Below are 16,740 nucleotides of genomic sequence, written 5' to 3' on the forward strand. Positions count from 1 at the left end.
AGATTTTTTTTCCAACACATTTTAAAACTGACCCATTCCTTACACATTTGAAAGATATTTAACAAAATGCTGTGATTATTATTTAGTTGCATAAACCAGGGAATGTAGTGAGTTTGCTAAATGATGCAGTTGCAGTAGCGTTCTTCACCAATAACTGTATTACATTTTAGTATTCATACTGTACAGATACATTTGGGCCCATCTTCTTATTACAGACTTATAAAATGAATTTATTTGCTTAGTTTAGTTCATTGTTTCGTGACCCTAGACTAATTCAGTTATATCTGAGGCAAATCTTGATTTACTGACTCAACCCTACAGCCCTGTGAAAAAGTATTTGCCCCTCATCTGATTGCTTCTATTTTTGCTAATTTATCACATTTAAATGTTCCAGATCATCCAATTAATTTTAATATATGATAAAAATTTATCGTTATTGAAGAAAAAGCTTTATTCATAATCTAAATCATTCATGTGACAAAGTAACTGGCCCCCCTAAACCTAATAACTGGTTGTGCCACCCTTGGCAGTAACAAGTTGAGTTGTGTTGAGTCTTTTACATCACCATGGAGGAATTCTGGACCACTCTTCTTTGCAGAATTGTTTTAATTTGGCTACGTTAGAGTTTTTGAGCATGAACTGCCCATTAAATTCTTGCCACAGCATCTCCATGGGAAGTCTGGACTTTGATTCGGGCACTCAAAAATCTTAATTTTGTTTCTTTTGAGACATTCAAGGGTGGACATGCTTGTGTGCTTCGGATCATTTTCCTGTTGCATAATCCAACCTTGCTTGAACTTTGGTTTGTTTGTGCTACGTTTGTGCTGATTTAAGTTATTTTTGCAATATATACCGGTAGGTTTTAAACCAAAAGGAAATAGCCAGAAAAAAGAATGGGATTTTTTGAGTGGGAAAGTCCACATTGGTCACTGTTAAACTCTGTTGTGTTTTTGGTGGGTGCACTAAAGTTTCATTGATATTTGATGAGCATTTTAACAGGTGACACATTAACATAAGCACACATGATACACTGAAAGACCAACATTAATGTTTTATTTATAAGTGTAACCTCACAAAACCCTTGATTCTTTTTGAATATGTTTTAAAGAGCAAAGTAGTAATTTTTAATCATCATGTTTAGCTCAGCTCTGGACTCAGTGCAGCGATGAAGCTGAATAATTAAAGCTGAAAATGCCAGATGACTCTGTAGTGATCAAGGTCAGCACTTGCTCAGGAGATAAAAAGGCCTTTCTCAGATCTTCACATTCAACTAGTGTTAATCCTGTGGTAATGATGTCATCTGTAGTGAGTAAAACTGGTTTATTCAACAACTTAAGAATTAAAAGAGCATGAACATTTCTTTTAACGGCACCAACCTTGGTGCCTTGGGTAATACCTCTGTCTTCTACGCTGTAGACTGGGGTTCAATCCCCATGTGGGTAAACACCCTATACTATGCCAATAAGAGTTCTTGGGCAAGACTCCTAACACTGCTGTCACCTTCCTGTGTAAAATGATCAAATTTTAAGTCACTCTGGATAAGAGCGTCTGCTAAATGCAGTAAATGTAAATAAACCAGCACAAACTAATGAGATCATTTTGGTGCAATTTGGACATTGATGGTGGGCTGCGTGATGTCACTCATCCAACCTGGCTTTGTAACTGGAGAATCAAAACAGCTGGAATGTTTCTTTTAACAGCAGAAACGAATGAGAACCTTTTGGTGTGATTTGGACGTTGATGGGGGCACTGAATAATGTCATTTATTTAAAAAATCATTTTTAGCCTATAACTTGATAATTATAATAATTAAAAGAGCACAAACCTTTCTTTTAGTGCCACAAACCAGCAAAAACGAATAAGACCCTTTTGGTGTGATTTGGGCGTTGCTGGGGGCTGAGTGACGACACAAGCAATATAATGTAATCTCACACTCTACTGGATCTCAAGATACTTCAAAATAATATAATGACTTCATTAAACAGAGAAAGCACAATTTAGAATAAAATTGTTATATACATGAATTTATTTACTTTTATTTCAAGATAGCAGATATATTAAGGCATTAAACTTCAGTGAGTGAAAAATGAAAAAAAAAAGAAATGATGCAAGGAAAGAACACAGAAATAAACATTTTTTCACAGAACGTGATTATTCTTCATTTTCACCACTTTTATATTTAGGTTTCCCGTTCCACCTTAAATGGGGTTGCAGTTACATTCTAATGCTGGCGCAACTGTTTTATCATTTAAGGTGAAATGGAAAATTTTGAAGAAGCCAACTTCAGCCTTGTAAAAAGAGCAACAGGAGATGACATCCAACGGCCCTGAAACATCATTTGAAAAAAATAAAAAGACTGATTAATAGTAGCTCAATTTCAAGAGTTATGATTACAGCAACGATTTCCTCAGTTCATCATTCCAAGTTTCCCTTCGGCTCATTATGTAAGATGAGTTCAAACATTCATCAGCTGTAATCATTTGTCAAGGCTACTTTGCACTTACCTACGAATTTCCATAATGCCACTGTAATCTGAAGCTACTCAAAGATGGGTAAAGTAGGTTTAGGATGGTTTAACCTCCACCATATCTCTTTATAACTCAGTCTTGTCCAATTTTGGTTCCAATTAAGTGGAGTCGAGACTTTAGAAAACCCAGAGTTGTGCATCACTACTACTATACAGCCCAGAACTGACAGTTCAAAGTTTACTATCTGCTACTGCACACCACTTCACAAGCTGCTTCTTGGAATGAGTGCATACAAACTGAAAACTGATTAATTCATTTACATTTATTTAAAAGATACATTAGCAGACACAGTAAGGAATTAAAGGTAAATGCCCTTTGTGAGGCTAGCCTTCTTTAAATCAGTTCAGACATGTTTTACATTCCTAAAATCCTACATGGGGCTGAACAACAAAGTAGTCTAATGGAAAAATAAAACTATATTGTTCTCTTTGTGTGTATATATGTACACAATTCAACAGTAAGCCAAATTCTATTCAAACAAACACACAGGAGTCAAGATATAGCCTCCAAGCTTCAGTGCTTTATTGAGCTGCAAATGCATGCACTGAGTGATTAGGCGTGAAACTACAAGGAAAAATTAGAATAACAACACACAGCGTGAGTAATGTTATCAGGGATGTAGCATGCTCAAAAATAACAGCACAAGGTGACTGGAAAAGGCTACTGAATACATCGCTGTGCTGATGAGAGAAACTTACATATTGACAGTACATAAGTATGAAACTTACATGCTGTCAATTTAACCTTTTGTAGAATAAGCACGTTGAAGCCATGCAAACTGCATTGACAAATTATAAATCTTATATATAAATAGCTTTAGGCTCTCCCTATATGATTTAACACACATACACAATGAATGATGTGTATGAACACAATGAACAATGAATAGAGGCTAGGCTAACAATAGAATACAAAAGCAAGGTTAAAGATTAAAGTGCTAAAGTGAACATAACCCACAAATACTCATAAATTATTAATCTAGGGTCTGTATGATATCTTTAACACTTACAGATGATACTTTCATTGGGATAAACAAACAAGATTGCAGCAGATTAACTTTAGACAGCAAAGCATGGCTGCTGGAGTAATGGAGTGAACTATTTCATGCTTTGCCTTTGCAAGGGACAAAGAGGTAAATGCTGCCAAACTAAAAGTCCTCAGCAGGAGGTGCTATTTAACATAAACTAAGGACAGAACACTCCCTGTCTGGTATCTGCAAAGATGCCTTGTGTGACTATATTGAGATTAACGTTCAGTCCTTTCTCATGAGCAGAATGACCTCAGTTACAGGTCTCAGGAACTTCTTGCATGCCCCCCTTTCAGGTACCTTAAGTTCGATTTTTCAAACCTTTCCATCATCACTTGGGAAGACTCTGGTGACTTATGTGATTGGGCAGTCATTTCTTACTGTCTTGCCATCTTTCAAGAGCACAAGGTCACCTGTTTGAATCTTTGGTAGTGACTTCAGCCATTTATGACAAACTTGTATGTAATTACTTTCATTTGCAGCAGTGCCAAAACTGGTTTACCAGGCTTTGAACCTGGCACCACTGTTTGTGCAAATCTTGTCCTGTGAATTTCCCAGTTAAAGGTTTAACGTTTGCCCTCTGTGTGAGCAGCATTGCTTGGTAAGTATCAATGGTGAGTCTACATGTGCAAACAGGAACAAGTGGTCTTGAGTTAATGAAACTTTTGCTATGTGCGTGCATAGGACTTTGTGGGTGAGGCTGGAGGACTCTGTGTATGTCATCAATCATCTATTTCCATACTCCACTCATGTGTGAAGAGTATGGTACATTAAAGATCCCAGTGCAGCCTTGACTGTTGACATAGCTCTGAACTGACACATTTGCCACTTTGTAAAACTCAAGCTCTTTGCAGGCAATGAAACTGGAATGAAGCTGCTTGGCTGGACCACAAATCGAAAAGTATCTTTTTCTATTAACTAAATGACCTTGATGTGAGCTGCACAAGTGCTCATACAAGTAAAAAGCACTGCCCAGCACTTGCTAAAAGCCTCTTTTTGTGCGGCGCGCAGTAAAAGTCCAAGGGCTAAAAACACCCAGGGCAGTGTTTGTGAATGGCGGCAACATGGTCAGTCACTCTTTAAGCAAATCGGACATTGTCTGTAACATAATAGTGTTAATATAATAATATAATATATAAAACTAATAATTTATAATAGTGTCCTATACGTATTGTAGAAACATAAAGCTTTCCAGGTAGGATGAGGGGAATTTCTTGCCAGTCTCCAGTTCTGATTGATTCAACCTGCCCCCTACTCTGGTTAGACCAGTTTCATCCAAGACAAGACTAAGCTTAGCAAGTGATCTTTTCTTTGGCACAGAAAAAGGAAAGGCTGCTCTCTGCTCTGGATTACAATGGTGGCCTGTAACAAATCTCTAACTGTGTGGGGTTTAGAATAGTGATGTCAGCCAGTGCATGAGGTGGGTTGGAAGAGGACTTAAGGGAACGAGCTGCATAAATGAGACAAGCGGTAGCTCTTTGAACTGTGCTCCAGGAAGAGAATCTAGCTGAGATGCGTAAACAGACTTGGCATGATGGTAAACAGGCATGATCAGCAGGATTGTGCTCTGTGGGTACATAATGACACTGCTCTGGTTGTCTGGACTGTCAGATCCTTTGCACTCTGTTATGGGCATATACATGGGAGCCTCTTGACTCATTGTATATGAGTCAAAATGCGCTTTGTATTTGTACCCAAGCACCACGTACTGTTGATAAATGTCATTGCATCCAGTTTAAAATCTATCTCTCACACTATGAGCTCTGCTATCTCTACTGATAGCACTCTCGCCTTTCCCAGGATGAAGCCTGCATTGACTTGGCTGTCTTTGTTGTCTTGAGATAGGCAACTGTGCTGATAGCCTTTGTGAATGCATCTGAGGAGACACAGATTTCTCTTCTTTTTATTTCACAGAGAAAGCTTGCTGTGTTAGTGCAGGGCAATATGAAGCTACTGAAAGTCTTGAAGAGAGTTTCTTATTGTTACCCACTTACCACATTTGTCTTGCGGCAAAGGAATGCCCTAGTCTCCAGTCTCTGTAGAGAGTTCGCTTAGTAAAAATCTTCTCTGTATAGTGACAAGAGCTACAATGCCAAGGGGATCGAAGAGAAGAGTTGATTGTGGATAGGACTCAACAATGTGTAAAGGGCTTATCACCGACTGACACTTTAAAAGTGAACATATCAGATTCTGTTTCACCAAAGGCTATGCAGTGCATGAGCAACTCTTCCATCAAGGTCTATGTCTTTAATGTCTTTGGCATGGTTGTTGGAAGGAAAAGCTTTCAGTATTTCTGAAAAGCGCAAGTAATCCTGATGGTCTTCCTGCACAATGAAAGAATTGTTATGTCTGCTGTCACTATTACATGTTTCTAAAGCGGGTTAGGACACCAAGGAGACTATAATTCAAGTCAGGTCCTGTAAGGACAACATTGTTCAGGGAGATGCAATTGTACTGCACACTATAGTCGAATACAACTCTGATTCAGTCTGACTTTCTTAGATGATAGATGGCAAACCTGTTAGGTAGAGGCTGTCTGAAGCTTCTGAAAGGAAGAGGGGCCACCCAGCTGTTGGAGTCATCTAGACCTATTTATCTGTAAGTGTTAAAAATACTTTGTCTGCAAAAAAAAGAGCAGGCATCATTGTCATCATTGCATGTTCTTTTGAAGACACTGAGCCCAAGTCCATCATCTAATTTGATTCCCCAGTGGCTTCTGAAAGCATGTGACTCAGGGCTGCGGTTGACACTTTCTTTTAAGTGGACATGTCATGGAGTGAAGAATGATGGCCTTCCATTCTTCAGCGAGTTGGTCTTGGAGCTGTGCACAACAGGCTTTTCCTAGGTAAAAATCACCCATGAGAACCCACCCAACATCTAGTTTCTGAGCAAAGGGTGCATTGTGAGGTTCACTGATCTGTTGTCTCACTTTTAAAACTCTGAGGTTGTTTCTGCCCAAGAGGAGAATGATGTTGGCACCAGGTTCTGATGCTGGGATCTTGTTGCAATGCTCTTAAGGTGAAGATGATGCAAAGCTGCTTCTGAAGTGGGAATTTCTCAGTTATTCAGCATTTCATTGCATTCATTCAGCATTGGGAGTGTTGGACTAACTTCACCATTTTCCACGTCACGCTGATAACCAGATGCTCTCCTGCCTGAAGCTTCTGTCATTACAGCACAGGTTTTTAATGTGTAAGTAAATGCTGCTGCAAATGCCAAACAGATCAAAGATCTGGTCATCAAACACAGCCTACATCTTAATGGCATATTCAGGATTCTCTTTCAGATATACGTTGATGAGACATGTTTTTGAGCAAGTTTTCCTGAAAGCCCTTTGACACAAATCTCAGTGCACAGAGAGTTCACAGCAGGTGATGATGAAGCATGTACTTCTTCCTCTGCACTGTGCTCTAAGTCTGTAATCGTGAGGACATCCATGCTCTGTAGCTTTCAGGACAAACATCAAAGTGAGACAGGCCAATATTTACAAGTTCTAATCAAATTAAATATCTAGCTACATCCAGCATTAGAAGACTCTCTGAGGGAGCTGGTGCTGATAAAGCTATGTGCTATGAGGGGGGCTGGCTTAGTTTTGTTGGAACCATCACTAGGTTATTGGCCTTCTCTTTGAGCAAGAGGAAGAATCTCTCTATTGTTCTGATGAAGGGAACTGGATTGATGTCCCGGTTGGCTGAATTCTTGTAGGCACACGTCAGTTACAACACATCGGATGTTTTTTCCTGCTTTACTGTGGTCTAAGCTACATAAGGTGTTAGTCGAATGCTATACGTATGCTCATGGGTTGACATGGACTGTTGTGCAAGATGCATGACTTTGTCACTGACATTCTCACATAGGTATTTACTTGTGCTCTGTGCCATGGTGGGGTGACTTTTTTGAACATGGAGCTAGTCACCGTCTTGTTCCACAGCTGCCTCAAGCATCTCTGCCTTAGCAGATGCAATCTCCTTTCAAAAGGTGTACAGTTAGCCTTCAGCCTCGCTTTGTTCACTTTCACTGTGATTTTCTGCAAATGCAGCGTGGGCTCATGCAGGCTTTTGCTCTGGCACATATGCGTGCCGCTGCAGCCACAAATGATGATCTATGTAGATCATGGGTGCCCAATTCGGGTGCCCAAGTCTGGTCCAACCGTAATTTAACACACCTGAACCAGATAATGAGGTCTTCGGGGGTATCTGAACATTAGAGCCAAGTGAGCTAGATTTGAACTTTCCAGAACCCGGATTGGGCACCCCTGATCTAGAAGACTGAGTAGACCTAGAGTACTGAGAGCCAATGTCAGACGCTATGTTATCCATCTGTAGCTTGGCAACTTTTAAATATTTATTTTCCATGATACTGTAAAATGTTGCTGCAGCATCGCTTAACCAACTGAGTATCCATCTTTTTGCTATACTGTTTTCCTTTTGTGTATATTTGCACACAATTCAACAGCAAGCCAAACTCCATTCAAAGGAAACATGTAAGTCAGGATATAGCCTACAAGCTTCAGTGCTTTATTGAGCTGCACATTCATGCTGAGTGAATAGGCGTGAAAGCTATTTAAGCTATAGCAAGCTCAATAAAACACAACAGTACAGGGTGACTGGAGAAGGCTACTGAATACAATGCTCAGCTGATTATGAAACTTACACACTATAAGTTTAACAATTCATAGAATAAGCATTTTAAAGCTATGCAAACAGCATTGAGTAAATTACAAATATTGTATATAAATAGCTTTACGCTCTCCTTATATGGTTTAACACACATGGGGACAAAGAAGAGAGGCTAAGCTACCAGTAGGAAAATATAAAAACAAGGCTACACACAGAGTTTTTCAACAGTGCTAAAGTGAACATGAACCCCAAATACTTATAAAATACTTAGAATCTAGGGTCTGTATGATATCTTAAACACTAACAGACGATGATTTAAATGGGTTAAACAAACAAGATTAACTTCAGACAGCAAAGCTGCTGAAGTACTAGACTGAACTGTTTCCTGCTTTGCCATTTCAAAGGAAAGACAAAGGCCCAATCCCATTTCACCCCTTGTCCCTACCACTTAGCCCTTAGCCTTCTGTTTTGCGTGTTCACATATAGGGTCAGGGTGTCCCGATTTTTGTTGAGATGGAGGGGTAGGGCGAAGTGTACTAAGGGCTACATGGCCCTCCAAACGGGAGTTTTTTTCAGAGGCTTACTCCAAACAGTGTTATCAGAAAAAAAGAGAAACCAGCAAGATCGCTGCGCAAGCGACCAAAGAAACCCACAAATGTAAGTATTTTCTCCATTTAAAAAATTACAATAACTATCATATTATCTTAGTTTAATGTATTATGGTCGTTTTCTTCTTAACAAGCGTAAAAAATGGCTAATAGCATGCTGATGTTTCGGTAGCTAGCTAGCTCACTTTCCCGTTCCACCTTAAATAGTCCAGCAGTGTTTACTATGTACTATATTACTATGTAAGGTGGAATGGGAAAATTTGATCAAGAAGATGGTGAATAGCTGACTTCAGCTTTTTGTTTCACCAAAGAATTAGCAGTGGGTGGTGGGTAGAGCTAATAGCTGTTAATGGAATTTGAGGTTTGTCCCATTTTGTAGGGCAAGATTTCAACCATTACCCCTTGTAACTCAGTTCAAAGGCGTTACGGTGACACTCAAAAACAAGGGTCGGGGTAAAAAGGGTAAAAAAGGGGATTGAGTCCAAGGCTGCCAAACTAAAAGTCCTCAGCAGGGGGTGTTATTTAACACAAACTAAGAGCAGCACAAAAACAGTAAAATAAAATGTACTAAACAACAGTCTTACAGCCCTTCGCCAGTCAGCCAGATCAAAGCCTAACAGAACATACCGAAGTACCGAAATATTAGCGCAATCCATTTTCTTAAAATGCTTCCTAATTTCAACAACACCTTCATAATGATTGCAGAAATAAGCTTGGGGATTTGTTCCTTTCAGGTGGCCACACAGGGCCTTTAAAGTAATGCCACCCCACTAGAAAACAGTTACACATGATCAAACCCATCAAGCACACTACAAAAATAAATATAACCCCAAAGCAAGCAAAAAGAAAATACATTTACACACCAAAGATGAACTGTGTCACAGCAACAGTGGAGAGGGCTTACACTACCTATATACCAGGGTGTCACAAGAGGTTCATCAAAAGGGGGTGCTAAGCCTGTACTAGGGGGTCCTTGGGCATGGCCAAAACGTTTATAATGCACTTTTGCAGGAGCATCAGCCAGAAAAAGTACACCAGTCATATTAACTATATCACAAAAAAGTTATTTGGTCAAATTGGCACACAGTAGATCTGTCTCTTCATAATTTGTATTAAGCTCAGAGTCAGTATAACAAACACTATATTGTCGCTGTCAGAGGTGTTGTAGGTGCTTTATGTTCTATGCAGTGTTGGATCTAGAAGGTTTTACTACATAAAAGTCTATATAAAAACATGCAGAAGGGGTGACAGACAGACCTGTTAATTAACAGTAAATGAATGTTTTCTCAATGATGGTAAAATTATGTAAAATTACAGGCAATTTAATTTCTTAGAAGCACTGCCTTTTACTATAATTCATCAGTTTCCTTAGTTCAAGAGTTATTGGCATACAGTATTTTACCATAGTGATAACAATAACGACCATTTAATGTATAAAATAAAGTGATAATTTGTTTTCCTGAACTGGCATATTTCTGTAAATGAACAACAGTGATAAATACAGTATATTATTTATATGTATTTACTCGCACTTAACTATGTTTTTAAAAAACTATTATTAACCATGAACCAAAAACATTTTCACAAAGCTCAGTGAATTCCAGCGTGGTACTATGATAGGATGCCATCTGTGTAACAAGTCCAGGCGTGAAATTTCCTCACTACTAAACTGTCCAGTGGTATTATAACAAAGTGGAAGCGACTGGGAACGACAGCAACTCAGTCAGTAAGTCAAACTCAGGCAATCCAATGGATGAGTCTCAGTTTGGCGGTTGCCAGGAGAACAGTACTTGTCTGACTGCACTGTACCAAGTGTAAAGTTTGGTGGAGGGGGGGGGATTATGGTGTGGCCTGTTTTTCAGGAGTTGGGCTCGTCCCCTTAGCTCCAGTGAAAGGAACTCAATGCTTCTGCAGACTAAGAGATATTTTGGACAATTTCATGCTCCCAACATGACTGCACATCACTGCAAGGTCTATAAAGACATGGATGAGCAAATTTGGTGCGAAAGCACTTGACTGTCCTGCACAGAATCGTGACTTCCCAGAAGAGGTGAAGCTATTTAAGCTGCAAAGGGTGGGCAGACATCAAATTAAACCCTATGGATTAAGAATGGGATGTCACTCAAGTTCATATGTGTGTGAAGGCAGACGATTGAACACTTTTTGCAATATTTTGGCTTTGGACTAGTGGAAATTGAGCTACTGTACGGGACAGAGTCTTGTATTTAAACATCTCCAGTTACATCTTTTAACTGCAACTGGAGCTTCAAATGTAAAAACTGATAATGAACTGAGCTTGAGGACATGGCAAATGGCAACAGCTGCTAGGCAGTGATTGGAGAACTACGAAAATAAGGCAGAGGTTGATACAATGGACAATACAATGACAGCACTCACAGAAAACAAATCTAATTTCATAAAATGGCTTAATAAATACTATTTCCACATTTGAGTGGATAGGCCTGTGATCACTCTGTGTGGCCACACCCCTGGTTTGTCTGCAATATTCATAAAGGCTGCATTCCTCAAAGGTGGTTAGACCAGAGACACAGCTCAGTTCAGCCTCCACTCCCACTGCGCTTTGCCAGGAAACTGTAAATGACCTTTTTCTGAACAATTCTTTCAGAGTGAAAGTTTAAAAACTATTTCAGATCATGCTAACCAGAACGCTGCAGTCCCGTCCTATGGCTATACAAACTATAAGCCTTTCAGCCGAGTCCTCCTCTCAGAGTGGACTAAAAGACCAGGCATGCAGTTACAGAGCACAGTAAATTAGGAAATGTAGCTGTACTGTAACTGAAAGTAGCTCAGTATCACGTATAAAACTCTGGTTAGCCAGCTAGCCAGGCTAACTCACACAGCACAACACAGCTTGCCGTCCCCATGTTTTCAAGACTTTCTGTTATTTCCAGCTTTCTTTGTCTGGAATGTTACTCTTAACTGCTCAAAGGAAACGACATTTTTATTTAATACAGTTTGCTCTTTAGAATAGCTCCAGTATACAGTCCAAAAATAGACATTCAAAGTTTACTCTCCGTCACTGTCCAATCAGCATTCTCCACCGTCCTGCTCTCTCACTCTCAAGACATGTCAAAATGACGTCTATTCTGCCCGGTGAAAATGCTGTAGTGCTCGTGGCTGTTAGCTCAGCTGATAGAGAACAGGTTCTTCCAAAAGGCCAAATTCTAATTATAGGAACGTTTACTCAGACAAAGCCCTGTAAAAACACATACTTTCACAGCCTAACAATGGAAGTTTAGCTCAAGCAAAACATTGTTCCTCTGCTGATTGAACTACGGCAAAGGTACAAACTGCAATAACAAATGACCACTAGATGTCACTCTTGGGCAACAGGCAGCACATCATTAAATAGAAAATGCACAATTTATCATAAAACTTAAAAATGTATTTATTTATTTACATTCAAAGATCGCAGATAAATTAAGGGATTAAACATAAATGTCGTTTGTGAGGCCAACCTTCTTTGGATCATTTCAGGCATGTTTCCTGCTTCTTAAATCCTACATTGGTCTGAGCAAAAATGGTTTTTAGTCCTTCATTGATCAGCCTGTATTAAAACATCAGCACAATGCATTTTCTGAAAATGCTTACCGGTTTCAACACCACCTTCATAACGCCAAAGATACAATACCTTCGCTTTCTGCTGGTCTAGACTACACTGGATCTAATTTATGTGCAAGGAACCCGTAAGTAAGCCAGACAGTAAAGCCTGTGAAGAGAAACCCTGAGGAACAGCAGACTGCACTGGAGGCTCTTCATTTCATGCACATAGTGCACAACATGGAAAAAAACTTCAGCACAGCATCTCTGTTGAAGAAAAAGGAAAGAAGAATTATAATAGGTCCATCTTCATTCATTAGTCAGCCAATAATACTTTGTAAGCGCTCATGAAACGACATCAAAAGCAAATCAAAATATTAAATGATAGCTGGAATTGAACACACCTTGCAAATGGAATGTATGAGAGGCCATACCTGTAATCAGGAATAACATGTAATTGCAAAGCAGTTAATACTAATCAAATCAGCAGCTCTCAAATACAGCATTTACTGGGTTTACCAACATGCTAAATGTCAACGTTTTCATGAAGGTCTTACCATGCAAATGCGATGACTTGCAAAATAACAAACAGCAAAGACAATGCAAATATCTTCCACTGTAAAAAAAATCAGGGACAGTAAAAAAATGAAATTGTTAGGACTAATCTTCCACATAACAACTTAAGCCTTTGACATTTCAGATAAATTAAACTAGAATCCTCTCTAGTCTAGGACCAGGCTTAATCTGAGTCTAATGGAGCACTCGGTGCTCTTACAAGCATTTATTGCTCGATTAATTTACTCACCCAAAATACTGCACACAGTGTAAGCACCAGGCATGTCTATGGAAAAATGAAAGTAATAAAAGTGATGGTTTTGTAACTCACATTGATAAACAGGCTCATTCCTGATGTTTCTTGAATAAATTGCTGTAATTTTTATTTGATGCATAAACCTGATTACCACAGAATTTAATGACTTTGCTAAATAATGCAGTTACAGTAACTTCCTCAAGAAAGAGATGTATTACATCTCAGTATTCACACTCGATGGAAATTTTGGGTCCATCTTCATATTACAGGCTTATTGTACCATGACAACTCAACAACCTTCGAACTATTTTAGATATATCTGAGGCAAATCTCAATTTACTCACCTCACATTCAGTGTGCACATCACAATTGTTTGTTTTGATCACATTTGATGAAACGACTGCATCATATACTATGAATGTAATGCCAAGCTTCATTTAAAAAAATGGAGTGAATGTCTTACACAAGGACAGGTTCAGACATATATCATATACGAGCACTGCCGACCTCTTCAGGGTGTCGCCTGCCTTACACTCAATGACTGCTGGGATAGGCAACAGCACCCCCGGGATCCAGAAGGATGTGGCTTAGATGGTGTGTGTGGTCTTTAACTGTTTAATTGGTGCTGATGGTGATGATCTACTCACTATCATGACAACTGTTGCAAAAGCTCTGGTTTTGTCACACATCCTCTTCAGCTGTTTCACTGGTCCCATCAGAAACATGGTGCTGTGGATGAAGTCACATTTCATCAGTCACTATTATTTCCAGTTAAGGGGAATTCCACTGATTTTTCAAAATTTTGGAATCATCAAAGTCATTCAGAGTGGTTTGGTGCAAAATGCTCCATTCTAGTGAAATTGTTTACAATGGTGGTGATAGGAACCAGACGTCTGAAGTGCTTAATGCCTCTAAAAGCTATAACACAGGGTGATGTTGCATGAAATTCCAGAAATGTACAAGTTGATGCTGGAGACATTGTTTTATGACAGTTTTGAGATAATGTTTTGGCTAAAACATATAATTTTCTCTGTTTACTTATGGTGGAGAGACGCATACAGAGTGCATGCTCAGCACAAGTTACCCCCTCCAGATTTAACACTATTATCTGATTATGAACTGTACATATAAAAAGTCATTTTGTGTAATAAATAAAATGGCTATATTTGCAGCTACTGGTTGTTGTTGCCTGTTGTTGTAGAGATTGTAAGCTTGTAAGCTTAAGAGTCAGTAAGCTTCTCTACAATGAATCACTTCACATCAAAACACTCTGAATGACTCCATTTCTATCTTAACAACTGAATTTTGCAGAATTATTTGGAAAAAATGGTGGAACTCAGCAGCAAATCAGCTCAGTTCAGTCCAGAATCTCATTTATTTACCTACCAGACAATAATCAAGTAAATAAATGTGTGGAACTAAGTGTGAAAGTGATTCACCTGGCTAATGAGCAAATATTCCCAAATGTGTAAAACACAATAAAGAGAATCAGGCCAATTTTGGGGATGAACAGGCAGCACACTCCCTAAAGTACAGGAGAAATAAAAACTGTTAATATGCTGAACAAGAATACATGTGCATGCCGATTTAGCTCAGACAGACAGACGTGTCTTCTTCCAGACACATGTTGGGCTGTGATATTCATAAAGACTGCATTCCTCCTCTTGCATTCCTCAAAGCTGGTCAGACCTGAGGCACAGCTCAGTTCAGCCTCCACTCCCACTGAGCTGAACATGGTTTCAACCTTTTTTACTGAACAACTCTTTCAGGGTAAAAGTTTTAAAACCATATTAGATCATACTGACCAGAATGCTGCAGCCCACTCCGATGGCGAAACAAACTATGAAGCCTTTCACCCGGGTCCCCCATCCCAGAGTGGACGCTTCATTCGCTGCCTGAGAGAGAGAGAGAGAGAGAGAGAGAGAGAGAGAGAGAGAGAGAGAGAGAGAGAGAGAGAGAGTGAGAGAGTGAGAGAGAGAGAGTGAGTGTGAGAGAGTGAGAGAGAGAAAGAAAGAGAGAGGGAAAGAGAGAGAGAAAGAGAGTGTGAGAGAGAGAGAGAGAGAGAGAGAGAGAGAGTGAGTGTGAGAGAGTGAGTGTGAGAGAGTGAGAGAGAGAAAGAAAGAGAGAAGGAAAGAGAGAGAGAAAGAGAGTGTGAGAGAGAGAGAGAGAGAGAGAGAGAGAGAGAGAGAGGGAAAGAGAGAGAGGGTGAGAGAGTGAGAGAGTGAAAAAGAAAGAAAGAAAGAAAGAAAGAAAGAAAGAAAGAGCATGAGAGAGAGAGAAAGAGAGAGTGAGAGAGAGAAAAAGAGGGTGTGTGTGAGAGAGAGAGAGAGAGAGAGAGAGAGTGAGAGAAAGAGAGTGAGAGAGACTCACTCAGAGCTTTAGGTAGAAGAGCACACCAACTCAATGGCGAATAAAGCCACTGTTCAAAAGTACAGACTAATAACGTCCATTAGCCCAGACAAACAGATGGAGATAAACACTGGGAAATTACTAAGAAGGGAATCTCTTCACCTGGAGGATGTTACGATTGTCATTGTTTCCTTCTCGACCATTCACAAAAGCCCTGAGTTTATCCATGGGCTCCCACTGTCTCTGCTGAAAGTCAGGTGAAGGCTGGATGTGTTTGGGTCTGTCAGTGAGGAGCTCTCTCGGGTCCGCCAGCAGGTGAACCTTCCCACAAAAACTTCACCTGAAAACACCGCGTACGGTCTCTTCTCATACACATAGCGCCACACAGCGGCTTCACGAGCGGCTCTTTAGCTCCGCTTCACCGTGAGCACATGCAGGGTGTGTTACGTCGGTGGTGCTGAAATGTTAAGCAGATAAATGACGTGGCCGATTACGTCACACATAATGATTTATTCCTGTATTAATTAATAAATTAATTTGTTTAATTAACCAGTTTGTTTATTTATTTGCTACAATGAGGTCGGAGATAACAACATATAAATGTAGCCTAACACAGTCGCTGACGCACTTCATCTCCCTGCTCTCTCGTTCTGGACGAACTTTATGCAAATGAGCGACCAGTCAGATTGTTGATACGCGGAGGGGCCACGCCCACAGGCAAGCGGTGAGATTTAACCCTGATGCCCACAGATAGTGTGAGACATAAAAACGTTAATATAACGATAACTGATTATTTTTGAGTTTGAAAATCAATATAAGGCTGCTTTGGGGTTCAGAACAGGCCTGTAACTCTACATAGACCCTGCTCTCTTTGCAGCCTAGCCTGCATGTGTCTGAGCGACAAGGCCCCAAACCGCCAGCAGTGCTCAGCTCACTGTGCTGAAAATACGGTGTTGGATTAAACAAAGCAGGACAACTGCTTATTTCGAAATACATTTTGTTGATACAAGTTGATTGATACACCTGATTATTTCTAGTATAACAGTGGCAGTCCTGAACTCAGGGGTGCTGTAGCCCCCTCAGCGCCCTCACTTTTCAACGCAGGCCCTGCAGATTCACTACATTACACACCACTGTAAACCACTGTATCACCACTGGTTTGGCAAATTTGCAAAAATAACCTGCTTTAAATGACTTTGTTTACACCTTAGCCACAATGATTTATGCAGAAAGTTTA

At 39.8% G+C, this 16,740-nt stretch overlaps 1 protein-coding gene across 2 annotated transcripts; it reads right to left on the bottom strand.

Annotated features, from left to right (window-relative positions):
- Positions 1-12,173: 12,173 nt before the first annotated feature.
- On the bottom strand, positions 12,174-15,921 carry sft2d2a (SFT2 domain containing 2a). 2 transcript variants are annotated; one of them, XR_001858812.1, is made up of 9 exons: positions 15,666-15,921; positions 14,960-15,049; positions 14,594-14,679; positions 13,802-13,883; positions 13,149-13,184; positions 12,901-12,959; positions 12,748-12,777; positions 12,435-12,610; positions 12,174-12,350 (listed from the first exon to the last, which is right to left on the bottom strand). XR_001858812.1 is itself a non-coding variant. In XM_017718825.1 (8 exons), exons 1-8 carry the CDS (start codon positions 15,729-15,731, stop codon positions 12,559-12,561), a joined length of 501 nt encoding a protein of 166 aa, XP_017574314.1. In that variant the 5' UTR covers positions 15,732-15,921; the 3' UTR covers positions 12,174-12,558. The 2 variants fall into 2 exon arrangements, 1 of the variants encoding a protein (XP_017574314.1); XM_017718825.1 differs by having other exon boundaries at positions 12,174-12,610.
- Between the last annotated feature and the right edge of the window lie 819 nt (positions 15,922-16,740).

The sequence above is a fragment of the Pygocentrus nattereri genome, chromosome 26 (genome assembly GCF_015220715.1).
Source record: "Pygocentrus nattereri isolate fPygNat1 chromosome 26, fPygNat1.pri, whole genome shotgun sequence".
Lineage (NCBI taxonomy): Eukaryota > Metazoa > Chordata > Actinopteri > Characiformes > Serrasalmidae > Pygocentrus > Pygocentrus nattereri.